Source organism: Haliaeetus albicilla, chromosome 18, assembly GCF_947461875.1.
Source record: "Haliaeetus albicilla chromosome 18, bHalAlb1.1, whole genome shotgun sequence".
NCBI classification, from domain to species: domain Eukaryota; kingdom Metazoa; phylum Chordata; class Aves; order Accipitriformes; family Accipitridae; genus Haliaeetus; species Haliaeetus albicilla.
Genome location: NC_091500.1, coordinates 17253986 through 17267864, shown reverse-complemented (window position 1 = coordinate 17267864; position 13879 = coordinate 17253986). Strand labels below are relative to the sequence as shown.

Sequence of the window (13879 nt, the reverse complement as noted above, 5' to 3'; positions counted from 1 at the left end):
AGCTCATCAGCAATAAACATCACAATCAAAAATGCACATCATTTTTTCTTTATGACAGGAGGCACAAGGTGAACAAAATGAACGCAGAGACCCCATTTTGACTAATATAAAAACTTTTAAAAACATAGGAATCACAGAAAGTAAGAAACATCAAGACTGGTAAAAATATTTTGAATTATACTGAAACATCTCAGAAAAACATCCTGTACATAAGATGCCTATCTGCACTGTGAAAAATATTGACTCTCTCTGTGTTTGCCTGCCCCTGTCATTTCAGAAAGTTCAAAAAGCCAAAAGTAAACAAGGATATAGGGGAAGAAAACTAGAAACAGAAAATACACTACAGAGAAAAAATATTAATATCCTGAAATTTGGTCTTAAACTTCAAAAAAATGTAAGATGATACATAGGAGGCACAATAAATAAATACTGCAGCAAAAGGTCTGAACCCAATTTGACACACATATTTCAGCAGCCATACTTTCAGCAGCACCTAAAGGGTAGATTCACTGCTACAGGAAACCCAGAGGACAACAGCCAGCAACACTCAAAGACTGTCTTGACATTGTATAAATGAACAAAGCAACCAACAGATAAACTGACCATGCTAAAATTTAAATCCTTTCATTACAGAAACAGAGACTGGATACATTACATGGACCAATGGCTGTTGCAAAAGCTAGTAACTCCCATGTGATGCTTTTCATAGATAGATTTGAACCTGCAGAAAAGGCTAAATTAACCTCTACCTTCCAGTTTCTTGAGCAGAAAAGATTTTCCACTTCCCCACTGTGCATATAAGCCTACACAGATAGGTGGCTGCATGGTTGGTTCACTCAGAATATCAGCCAAAGCACTGCTGTACAGATCGTAACCCAGCATGTCACCGTCAGATTCCGTGGGAGACAAGTGTCCTGTAATAAAAATACTGTGTTATAGAACTCTGCTTTAAGAAATCTCTTCAATATGACAATTTTCATACAAAAAAATCAGGACAGGTTCGCCTATATTTGTATAAATACTCCTCCCGTATAATAGCTGTTACTATTGGCACATTCTTGTTCAAAGAATTTTAAATCATCCACATAAATGTTATGTAATTATCAAAACCATTAGAGCTTACCACAAAAGACTCAAACAAAATCCCAAATCAGAGCAAGTCAAAGAAAATAATTCCTACATAAGCAAGATCTAAGTAAAAACAAAACTATCAACAGAAGTCACACAGTATCCAATGTCAAAAGTAAAAGGTACATTTGACCTTTGTTAGGCTTTTAAATGGTGAATGTTTTTGCCAACTGATTTTTTTTTAAGGCTCTCCCATTAGTTGCAACATTTAAAAAACTAAACAGTTACCACTTTTCCATACAGAATTGAATAGACTGGATTCTCAATATACAAGTGATTACAAAAAAATATAAAATTAAATAAATAGTTGTACTTACTGGCTCCAAAGATCTGTGTCAAAATACTCTTCTGGTGGCTACAGTCAATATTGTAAGGTGTTTCTCCTGTTTTGTTGGGTCTATAAAGCAATCTACCATCTTTTGGATTTCTTAAGAGTAATTCAGCAAGTTTACGGCTTCTTCCACGAATGGCAATATGAAGTGGAGTATCTCCTTTCTGCAATTAAGTGAAAAACTAGTAATAGCTAACATGAATTCCTAAGATTATGAACAGAATATATGTCCCACATCGTTTCAGATGTGGTATTTACTTGAAATACCTCTTAAGGTATTCTCAACAGTATTAACACCTTCAGCAAGCATTTTTTCCCCTTGAAAAAGCATTACAAAAGTTCCAGAAAAGACCTGTGAGAAGGCAGTTCTTATAACGCTAAATCTAAGGCACTATCTTCTTTCTTAAACTTTTATAATAACACCTTAAGGTTCATGAAAACAGTAGTCTCTATTTACAAACAAATGTCTACTAGCAAATTCAGAGACTTCTTTGGAACAAGAGATATTGCTTGTTAGAAGTATTTCAATGTCTGCTGAGACGTCTCCAAAAAGCTTTCTGGTAAAAGTTTCCTTATTACATCAAATCAACATTATTACTTATTTGCCCTAAATATAATACTAGGAGGTTAAAAAAGTATCAAATAAATGTTCCTATACTTAAAAGGTTTACAGTCAAAGTAGGTAATGCATAAGAGGACAGCAATAAAGCATTGTATTTGTCCTTGGTGTTGCCTAGTTTAGTGTCTATTAAGCAAAAACAAACATCAGCAACAAATAACCACCATTCTCTATGCTCTTTTTCAAGTGTATTAAGAATCAATACTCTTATCTGTGAAAGTTTTATCCCTGACCTGGAATTTTTTCTTTTCATATTACTAAAAGTACCCTAATACAAACAAAAAATCAATATATTAATTGTGGGAATTAATTTATATTTAAGTATTCTGATCTATTTAATTATTAAGCATACAGGAGACTAAGCATTTAAGTATTATGGTCTATTTAATCATGAAGCATATGGGAAGCTCTCTTTCTGTATTAGCCTTGACAGCTCCCTACAAAATTCTGCTGCAAAACTAAAATTATTAAATACACTAAACTAAACAAACAAATATTCTTTACCTTGTCTACAGCAGAGACCTTAGCTCCTTTATCCAGAAGAAGCTCTACTATTTCAATATTTCTCATCTTGGTTGCTTTTATAAGTGGTGTTTCTCCATCCTAAAAGGGAAAAGTAGGCCTAACAAAAAGATCTTCTCTGTATACTCAAAAACAAGCAAAAACTAGTGATAGTGTAACAAATTAAATCCCTAACTTTTAAGGGAACTTTTTAATTAAATATGTTACTGTGCAAGTAACAACACTTCAGTGCATGTTATCAAAAAGTATCACAGACCCCATATTCTAGATTGATTAGAATCACAGAACAAAATACACTTCTGTTAATAACAGTGTCAAACAGAGAAAGACAAGACTCAGATATAATACAAAGTATTTGAAAAGAGACTCACTGAAAAGGTATTTCACTGCTGTACATACTACTTCCTCTATTGTTTTTATTCCTGCATATGCAAGAAATGGTGGGCTGAACTTTCACGCTTAGTAATATCAGAGACTTCTTTCCTCAGTTTCCAGTAGCACCTGCTCTCTACTCCTTATTGCTGGTCATGTCAGTGATGCTGAGGTAAAGTATCCACACTTTCCCTGCTATCGAGTTTTAGTAGTAGGTGATGTTTATCAACAAAATGGATATTACCATTGCTGAAAATACATTCCGTGTCTCAGAAGAATTTTTTTTTTTTTAACAGCATGCAAAGCACCAACACTTCAAAAAAACTGAATTTGGTATTATGATTTTAACATCACATAGGAGCTGAGAAAAGAACAGATGTTAAACAAAGCATTCAGTTAAAGTTCTAATCATTACCTTGGTACATGTTTCAGTATCAGGGTTGCACTGCAAGATATCCCTCACCATTGTAGCGTTTCCTTTCTCAACTGCCCAATATAAAGCAGTCTTATTATCCTGAAAAAAGGGAGTATTAAATGTTAACAGTACTTTCAGTTGGATTAATTTCAAAAACTGTATATAAAGTACAACCACTATATAGAAAACAGCACATAATACAGAAAATTTTAGCACAGCTCAGGGCAAAGGGAAACACCACCAAATCTAGTTGGCACAGCAGCAGAACTTTGGGCCGGGGGTAACGGAAATCGGGCTAGAGAACACAAATCTATTTTAAAAACTTGTGCAAAATATATTAAGAGCTTTAACAATCCAAGCAGATTCAACCTGCCTTGAAACAGTTTCCAAAACTATACATGAGTATTCAGTTGTAACTCAAATACACAAGTTTTCTAATGAAATAAACCAACTTTTTCCAGAGTGTTGTCTTTTTTACCCCTATTATATAAGTCATGTTTCTCTGCAGCTTTTTTTTTTCTCTCCTATTAGAACATGGAAATGCTAACCACTTCCAGGCCTTTAAAAAAAATTCCATTTTTGTCTCAATTTTACAGTATAGCCTAATAAAACTGTTGAACTGGTTGGCTGGCCTAAAAACAGGCTATGTGAGCTGGAAAGCTGTAAAAGTAGATAGACGTGAAAGTCAACACAAAGTACCAGAATGCAGATCAGCCATACATTGTACCACTGAACCAGGGGGAACAGTTGATAGTTGCAAATCTGCTTGTGTCATCTTTTTTTTTTTTTTTCCCCAGTGATGTATGCTATACCAGGAAGTTTCCATGCCTGTAATCTTTTTGTAGCCTAGTGAATGCACCATGACTCTTTCTGTTTAATGCACACTTGTGTAGAGACATTTAAGAAAAGCCTCTGAACACACACCTGCTTCTAAGCAGGAATGTCAAAATCCCACTGGCAGCCTTTTCACTTGCTTCTTTCATTTGCAGCTCTTCCTCTCCCACCCGGCTTCATAGCAAACTGAGTTTAAAGCCCTTCTTGACAGTTTAACAAGCCTGGTCACTAAATTTTCTTTCCTCTCTGGTCACCTGGGTTTCATGTCCTCTGTCCTTCAGTCAGGTGGCTTCCAACAAGACACCAGCCTGAGGAAGCTGCCTCCTCACTAGCAACATCAGCTGCACAGCCAGGCACTTGTCTGCCAGATGCTCCCAGCTGGGCCTTCCCTCTTACCAGAAGGGGTGAGGGCAACACAGCCTGAGCCCCCCCACTGCCCCAACACTTGCTCCCAGGGCCCTGTAGTCATGTTTTATCTGCTCAAGGTCTCCCCTGACTAGTGTCCATATGAATGAATGAGCAGCAAGGAACACAGTTGCTGGAAGGCTGGACAAGACTCAGCAGTCTTTCTGGAACATCACAGATTTGGGCAGGCAGCAAATCTCCCCAGAACAGGTCTGGCTGGCAGACAGGTGCTGCAGTGCCAAACAGCAGCGGAGTTGCTAAATACTAGCGCTCATCACCGTTTTTTATATACTGCTGGTCGTAATCTGAAGAGCATAGCCAGAACCTTCCTCTGATGGTACTCACTCCTGCTGTGTCAACAAGGCCACAAATGTATTTTCGAGATTAATCACTGCAAATGGCTATACAGATATCCTCACACTGCCAAAAGTCACAAGCTTCCCTGCCCCCAAGGAGGTTGGGTCCTCTTGCTGTTTTTGTATTGCTTTGGTCATATCAAGACATTGAAAAGCTCCAGATTTTCAGACCCATGTCAGCAAGAAGCTGAGACACACAATTCCAGGTTTGCAATGGCAGGTTAGAGGAAGAGATCCAAACACTACTTTTTCCCCAGACTAAAAGCTTCTTGGCTTCTCAAAAAGGCTCTACATCAATAGCAGGCACTGAATCTTTGCAGCTCTTGGTGACGAGTTAGTTTCATGTTCAAACTCGGCAGAACATATGTGCCTGCAAGCAGAGTGATTTGAATAGCTTCAAGCAAAAGAAAGCAAGCTGAATGTAACAATAAAAAGTACCATGCTGAGTAAGAGAGCTTTCGGTAGAAAACATGGAAATCACTGACAACAACACTGCTTAACACAAGAAAGGAAGTTAGCGAAGGAGACAAGAACCAACCAAGCATAGTGACAGAACTGCACTGACAACAGATATAATCTAAGGTGTATCATTTTTTAAGATATTGTTATTTAAAATATTAAGTATTAAAATAATAATACTAAGGAATTTTTAAAGTATCTCATTATTTTAAATCTGTTCAGTAGTGCAGATAAAGTGAATTCAATTCACATCTTTTGCTTTTCAACCATTATACAAATTAACTGAAAAAAATGCTGCTTAAGTCATTACAATTACATATGTCTTGTATCTTAAAATCTGCACAGCAACATGACATATTTTTAATGTTTGATGGGAATCCAATTTTCCTACAGAGTAGACTGAGCAAGATTTTAAAGCCCTGGTTTTAGAAACATGGTATAATTGTTTGGTATTCGAATTCACATCCTATTTAAGAACTACTCTAACATTTACATTGTTGTACTTACCTGACCTCTGATATCTATATCAGCATATTTATGGAGCAGGGCCCTCACAATTTCAACATGACCTCCTCTAACAGCCCCAATCAGCACTGTATCTCCACTCTAGAAAAATTGTGAAAGAAAATTGAAGATGAATTAATTCTATTTAACAAAAAGAAATGTAACACAGAATAACTTACAGCCTCAAAAGATACATTATGCCTATTTACAACAAGAAATCTGCACTCATTTTAAAGATACAAAAAATAGTTCTATCTCTGCAAAAAACAGCTATATAGAAGAAAAAATTCTGGACTTTTTTTTTTTTTTTGCAAAGGGATGAAATATTATATATTTATGGCAAAACAAACACCCCCAAAACAGGTCCATCTTAAACCACTCTCCTAAAACATAACAGCACAAATTAAAATTAATAACGAATATGAAGAAATCCAGCTGTTCTCTACATTCATAGGAAGACCAACCACTCACAGTAATAACCTCTTTACAATCAGACAAGAATGTTGGCTGTCTCCTTTAGATGTTTCACAGCTGACAAAAGATCTTCAAGAATTTTAAAGAATTTTATCCCTTTTTTTTGTGCAGATTTGACTGCTATCCTGTTTCTATAAACTATGCTGTTACAAAGAAAAGAAGCAAAACGCTGATTTTATCTCAAATTGATCAAAAGAAAAAACATTTTGCTGTGGTAAACGGAGTTGCACATACGTAAAACAAAGTTACAATTCTGCTTAAGGCATCTGATTTTAACACACGTAAGGATATGTTGAAATGTCAGAAAATGAAATCCTGAAACTACCTAATATTTCTTTTATGATGAAACAGGAAATATAAATAAAAGCATAGCTAAATCACAGCTGCGGAACTCAGTTAGAAATCTCAGTAGTAGTAGATCCCCTATCAATCACACCCATTAGAAACCTGGCTGCAAACCAAGAAATTTTCCTTATCAAAACCTGCTCTAGCATCTGAAACTAAGACTACTTCATTGTTTGATGTATTTTTGGATTACAGTCAGCTGTACTGGAAGCTGTAATTTATCCTTCCTAAAGGCACAGGAATGCAGACAGTTGTAGAATTTTGTGACAGAAGAGGTGGGAAGGGAGATTGCAATGTATTTTCTTAAATATTTGAAGTTTTGCTTTGATACATGCCTCAGATCAAATTTGTTGTCACATGCAACACTGCAGCTCAGTACATAACCATCTAAGAAATGCACTAAGCTGACAGCTGAAATATAGGAAAATACATCCAAAAATCCTTTTAAAATTATGAGGCAAATAGTAGGAGGTTTTCCTCTCTTCTCTACAGCCCCAAGCAGTTCAATTTAGGTATTGGGAATTCAGCCTCAAAACCCTATTACTGCTCTGAACTAAAACACTGAACTTGACAGAGGCCCCTAAGTTTAGGTATCTAACCACCTATAGCCCCAAGGGTGCAGTGCTTGGCCTGCCTCTGGCACTTCAGAAAAAAATGACTATCAAGAGGACACTGCAGAAAATCCAAGGCACCTATATAAGAAACCAAATAAATCCCTGAGTGGCTAGCAAGTGGATTCATGCTCTGGTCACTGCCCGTACTACATGCCTCTACTGAACAATGCAATCGCAGCTCAGGTACACAGCACACCTTTCAACAGTTACATTTACATGTCAACCCAGAGCCGGTGTCTTCCTCTAATATATGCAAGTTTCCTACTAAAAAGTTTCATTGTAAAAGATAAAGGTAGATGCTGAATGAAATATATTCTTTTTTATAATATCCATTGTTTTACAATGTTAAGAGTACTACCACGCACATTAATGCACAAAAACCCCACCCCAAACCTGCAAGTTAGTTCAGTATTAGTCTTGTATTACACATATGACAAATATACAACCATAAATCATTTCCATGCCCTGTGGAAACTCACAATTCAAGAATCTCAAAGAAAAAGAGTAGTTTCTGTACTTTATCCTTTACCTACACATAGCAACATTTGCCACTTAACAGGCTTGTAAAATAGCAATACATAAAAATACCCCTAGATGGCAGAAAAATTAGAAAGCCAGAAAAATCATGTACCCACAAATTCGCGTACACTGGTATTTAAATATATATTATTATTACATGTATATAAAACCACAATTATGATGAATATTTACTCACTCTATCAGGAATGTTCACATAAGTTCCAGCATCAAGAAGATCCTGCACAATTTCAGTATGTCCCTCCTTTGATGCAATCATCAAAGCTGTATTTCCATCTTTGTCTGTTAAGTTTACATTTGGGTTCCTTTTCAGTATTTCTTTTACTGAGTCCGTATAGCCACCCTTCACTGCTACAATAAGTGCGGTCATAGAATTCTTTAAACAGAAACAACAGATTTTATTGTACAGTGAATACAGAAATCCTCATTATATCAGCAGTTTAAATAACAAAAGAACACTCACTGACCTTACTTTCTTAACCACCCAAATGTTACTTCAGTTTTACATTTTAAAGTGCACCTGCTATGCTTTTTTAAAAAAAGAAATAAACCACGTACTATAGGAGAGAACACTTCAGATGCAAGCAGTATAGCTCAGATCAGTTTATTCTAACTCCTGAATGTCGCATGCACAGTAAAATAATTTTCTTGTCATATGGAACATAGTATTATCAGAGCACCCAGGTCTGCCAATACTGCTCACAAAGAACTTCAGAAATAATTACATGAATACCAACATTTGTCCTAATTTTCCACTTAACTTTTACTGACTTTTTTTTTAATTTTGACAAGCATTTTAAGTGTCTTGTATAACAAAAAAATTAAAATCTGTTTGTCCTGGTTTCAGGTGGGGTAGAGTTAATTTTCTTTCTAGTAGCTGGTATAGTGTTATGTTTTGGGTTCAGTATGAGAAGAATGTTGATAACACACTGATGTTTTCAGTTGTTGCCAAGTACTGTTTAGACTAAGTCAAGGATTTTTCAGCTTCTCATGCCCAGTCAGCAAGAAGGCTGGAGGAGCACAAGAAGTTGGAAGGGGACACAGCCGGGACAGCTGACCCAAACTGGCCAAAGGGGTATTCCATACCATGTGATGTCATGTCCAGTATATGAACTGGGGGGAGTTGGACTTGGGGGGGATCGCTGCTCAGGAACTAACTGGGCATCGGTTGGCAAGTGGTGAGCAGTTATACTGTGCATCACTTGTTTTGTATATTCCAATCCTTTTATTATTATTGTCATTTTAGTATTGTTATTACTATCATTATTAGTTTCTTCCTTTCTGTTCTATTAAACTGTTCTTATCTCAACCTATGAGTTTTACTTTTTTCCCAATTTTCTCCCCCATCCCACTGGGAGGCGGGGAGGGGAAGCAAGTGAGCAGCTGCGTGGTGCTTAGTTGCTGGCTGGTGTTAAACCACAACACTGTTTTATTTAAAAACAATATGCAGCTGAAAACCTCTAAAAAATGTCCAACTTCTGAAAAGGCACAACAGCCATTATTATTTTCAAAAGATGCTTTGTGTTTAATTTATTTTTCAAATAGCACTGAGGAATAAGTTGTTTGACATACCAGGCTTGGGTACAGAATTAATTTTGACAGTGTTAATCTTCAGAGAACAGTAACCTAAATTAATTTGTGTTTATTAAAATTTACACTTGACATAATGTGTCAACTGTCAATACAACTCCCTAGTTACATAATATTTTTATTAAAAGGCACAAAGAAGTTTAAATAATCCTTACATGTAGTTTGCAAGTAGATGGAAAGTAATGTACTCCAACATCAACATTTCATCTTGTTTCATGCATTTTTTTGTATTTGTATTATAAAACAGGACACACAGATGTATGTACCCACACACACCTTATCACTGGAAGAAGAACGGTTTTTTTACTTACAGCTCCTTCTTGATCAACATCAGCTCCCATCTGCAGCAAGTATTTCACACACTCCAAATGACCTTTCCTCGCTGCCCAAACCAGTGGGGTGGTTCCATACTGCAAAAACATTTATAACATTTTATTGTATTGTTCTCTGTATTTAGAATCTCCTACAATCTAGTATTCATCCTATACTTTATTGCTTAGGTTTTTACAAAGATGTGAATTAACACAAACATTTGAAAAGCCATTTTAACTTTTTCTTTGTAAATGATAGCTGTAAGAATTATTTTTCTATGCAACCTAGGATAGCACGGTTTCCAATATCATAGAAAACAGAAATATGCCCCACTGAAATAAATGTTCACAATCACCTTCAGCATACTACAGAAAAACCTCTTGCAAGTATAATGACTTACTCTAGCACACTAATACAAATCTCATGGGCAAAATATAACAGTGGGTGTTTTTCCAATCAAAAAATCATAGATTTTTATTTCTTTAATAAAACTTACTTTTACAAAAAATGTATCAAGCATTAAAGAAATTAAATATTTTATTAATATAACTTACTTTGTCAGAGCAGTTCACTTTAGCTCCATGTTGCAGTAAGAGATGTACTATATCTGAGTGGCCCCGTCCTGCTGCCCAAATAATTGGATAAACACTGTATTGCTTAGAATAAAAAAAAAAAAACCACCACACCATATGAAATAAAATCAGTCTTAATTATTTTTCATGAACAATATTGATCATAATGCTCCAAGAGACAATAAACCCATAGAAGAAGGAATATACAGAAATAAATCTAACTACATATCAGTAACTGTTGCCTGGTACGTTGTCTAGATGACATCTAGCAAGACATCTCCTGTTCTGAATCAATTTTGGTTTATAACTCCATAAACAAAGTTTAAAAATTCACATCCTCACCTTAATATAAACTTTTACAACGTAAGAGAAAAGCAACAGATATGCAATATCAGGACTGCAGATCAGTCATATGTCATGCATGCAGAAGCTGCATATGCAAACCAGATGAAATCAACAATCAGAAAGGTAAGTCACTAGTGTTCTTTCTTGATTGTTCACTGTTGCCTCAAACACCAGAGAGCCAACAGTATAAACAAATTGTTGACTCAAGTTTCAACGTGCCTATACTTTTATAGAAAATGCTTATAAAATGAAATAAACCTCAAAAACTTAGTTTTTTAATTCTCCTCTCACACATGTATTGTACATATTAATCTAACCCATTTGGTAACTATTATGAAACAATTATTGCTTTGAAATTGCACATATTAGTTACTCCATTAACTTCTACTGGAGCAGAAAAATGACAATTGTTATACAAGTAGCATTAGATACACCACTTATCTTTTCTATTATTTCCTCTCCTGCTAATTTGAATCTTATTAAGAGCTATACACTCATTTGCTTTAATTAAAAAAAATTAAAATTAATAAAAAAACCCAGTGGCTGTCATACAGATTATTAAAGCAATCCCTTTCTACATAAATTATAGTGATTAATATTATATTGCAAAGAATGCAAAATGTTTAATCAAGATAATAAGATGAGGACACAAGTCAGGACTTCAAACATTTGGGAAGAAGGGGCATCTAAGACTAAAACTTACCATTCCTGTGATGTTTGGATTTGCTCCTTTCTCAAGCAGCAGTTTAGCTACTTCTGTACGGCCTTTATATGATGCCCACATCAGGGCAGTCCATCCTCCCTGGCAAGCACAATTCAAAGAAATGTAAAAACTGAAAAATACTCTTTAGAAACCTAGTTAATGACTTTTATTTCATTTTGTATTGGTCCTAAGACTATTTTGCAAGTCCAAAACGTAGTAAGGGTTGACTACACAACCTTCTAATCCTACTTATGTAGGATAAATAATAAGCACACTTATGAAAGCACTAATTTCCTGCTGTATGCAAAACTTGGGAGACTATCATGTCCTAAATGTTCCTGAATTTGCTGTAAACACTCAATTCAGACTTCAAGTGCATACAAATCAGATCACCGGACAAAAAGAAGACTACCAAAAAGAAAGCACTATCTTAAAACAGAAGTCTAGAATCCAAATCAATTAACATGGAGGGTTTACTTTTGATCTGTGTAACAGACAGCTGCACTTCATAAAGGAACTATGTAATGATTTGCTTCTTCACTAAAAAGAAGCAAATCCTGTGTCCTCTTAAGGGAGTAATAAGAGCAATTCATTTCAAACTGCATTGGTGTGTTCATTTCAGTTTGTAAACCAGGAGACAACAAGGTTTCGCTACCTAAGACATTTGACAGGTCAGGTAACCAAAACTAATTTTAAAATAACAGTATGCCTCTGATAATTGTAAGCACAATTTTTATTTGTTTCTTCATAATACACCTTGGGGGAGGTAAAAGATCCCTCTCAGACTGACACAGGCCTAGAAATCAACCACTGGCCATGTGGATGTATTTAACATTACACTTGCGAAAAAGCTAGATTAGTAGGACATGGCAAGATGCCTCAGCCTTCAGACAGAGTGGAACTTCAATTAAAGGAAGCACTCGAATTCTCCCCTAGTGATTTTCCATACTCAAGCAGAACAAAATCAGCCCTTGCAGGTACCTAATTCCCTCTTCAGTCAATGGAGACAAGTCTCCACCTCTTCAGAGGCATCTAACCTCCTAATCACGTAAGTAATTTCTGTAATTCTTTAGGTGGACTGGACTATAGCACCCACCTTCCCATACAAAAAATCTGGCAAGATGAACGAAAACAAATTCCAGGATATTGAGAATAAAGACTGCTATACAAATAATCACAGTTGTCCAGAGAAAAAGTAAATACAGACAGGTAACTTCTGGGAAAAGATAACATTTATTTTACCAGAATACTTTAAAAAAAAATGCCACCACCACAAAAAAAAAACCAAACAACAAAAACCACCCCAACAAAAACACAAAAAACAACACCCCCCCCCAAAACCCCACCCACACAAAACACACCCAAAAATCAAATGGTTCTTCAGTTTAGCTTTTTTCCAAAGCAAATTAAAAGGAAAAAAGCAGCCCTAGAAAATAAGTTGCCTTTATTAACACTAAAGCAACTATTTTACAGCTGTAAAAACAATATTTAAATATAGTCTCTTCCATTTTAACAGCATTGAGTACTTAAGAATAAAAGATCTTTGATCTGTTTTACAGAACTGAAAATCTCCAACTCCCAAAATTGTTCTTCTTACTAAAAACTATTTTATTTTTACACTACAACACGCACCAAATCCCGATGCTCCAAACTGACATTACAATTGAGTAGCTCTGCTACAATAGCTGCATGCCCTTCTTTAGCTGCTGAAATAAGAGCTGTCCAGTTATCCTAGAAAAAGGAAAAATCATTTTTAAGTGATATTCAATATTTCAATATAATTACCTTGTTTTTCAAGTGTTTAACCCACAACTGGAAATGCACAACCCATTAAAAAAGCTGTCCTTGGGGGAAAAAAAAAAAAAAAAATAAAATTAAACTCATAGACTACCTGCCAGTTATACACATGAAAATACAGACCAACAACTACTCCAGATCTCCCTACCAATATCCATCACTCTCCACTCCTCAGTTCACTGCAGGTTAACGTCTTAAAAATTTTATGAAGGAAGGAACACCTACAAAGGATTAGAGCATGAGGTCAACACATTGAGAAATGCTGGGTGGGGACGAGATGGCAACCAAGACCACAGAAAATGGTGGTGGTCTGTCTCCACATACAGTGGGTGGCAGCACCCAAGGGGCTAATATGCAGGGGAATTTGGACCACAGCTTCTTAGATTCGTGATCATTTCAGGAAATAGATTTCCTCTTGCACTACACTTATCTTCCATCCACTGCTCAAAACATGTCTGGGTGTGGACTACTGTTTTGTGTGCTATACACGTATAAATATAGTAACAGTTTATATGGTAACTGTTCTTATACGTACAGGAACTCTAATGCTTAGAGTGAGTGTAATAAAATGTCTCAAAAAATACTTTTTTTTTTTTTAAATGACAGGTTTCACACCAGACCTTTCCTGGATGTCAACACTGCTAC

General features: G+C 35.7%; 1 protein-coding gene across 3 annotated transcripts in view; it reads right to left on the bottom strand.

Annotated features, from left to right (window-relative positions):
- Positions 1–13879, bottom strand: part of KIDINS220 (kinase D interacting substrate 220) — an 80422-nt gene that overhangs the window by 52322 nt on the left and 14221 nt on the right. For all 3 annotated transcript variants that reach the window (XM_069805842.1, XM_069805843.1, XM_069805845.1), the window contains exons 4-13: positions 13070–13168; positions 11438–11536; positions 10372–10473; positions 9817–9915; positions 8094–8291; positions 5949–6047; positions 3388–3486; positions 2583–2681; positions 1446–1623; positions 750–914 (exon numbers count right to left, since the gene is read on the bottom strand). In XM_069805842.1, the coding sequence (XP_069661943.1) occupies positions 750–914; positions 1446–1623; positions 2583–2681; positions 3388–3486; positions 5949–6047; positions 8094–8291; positions 9817–9915; positions 10372–10473; positions 11438–11536; positions 13070–13168 (1237 nt within the window). The remainder of the gene's footprint in view (positions 1–749; positions 915–1445; positions 1624–2582; positions 2682–3387; positions 3487–5948; positions 6048–8093; positions 8292–9816; positions 9916–10371; positions 10474–11437; positions 11537–13069; positions 13169–13879) is intronic.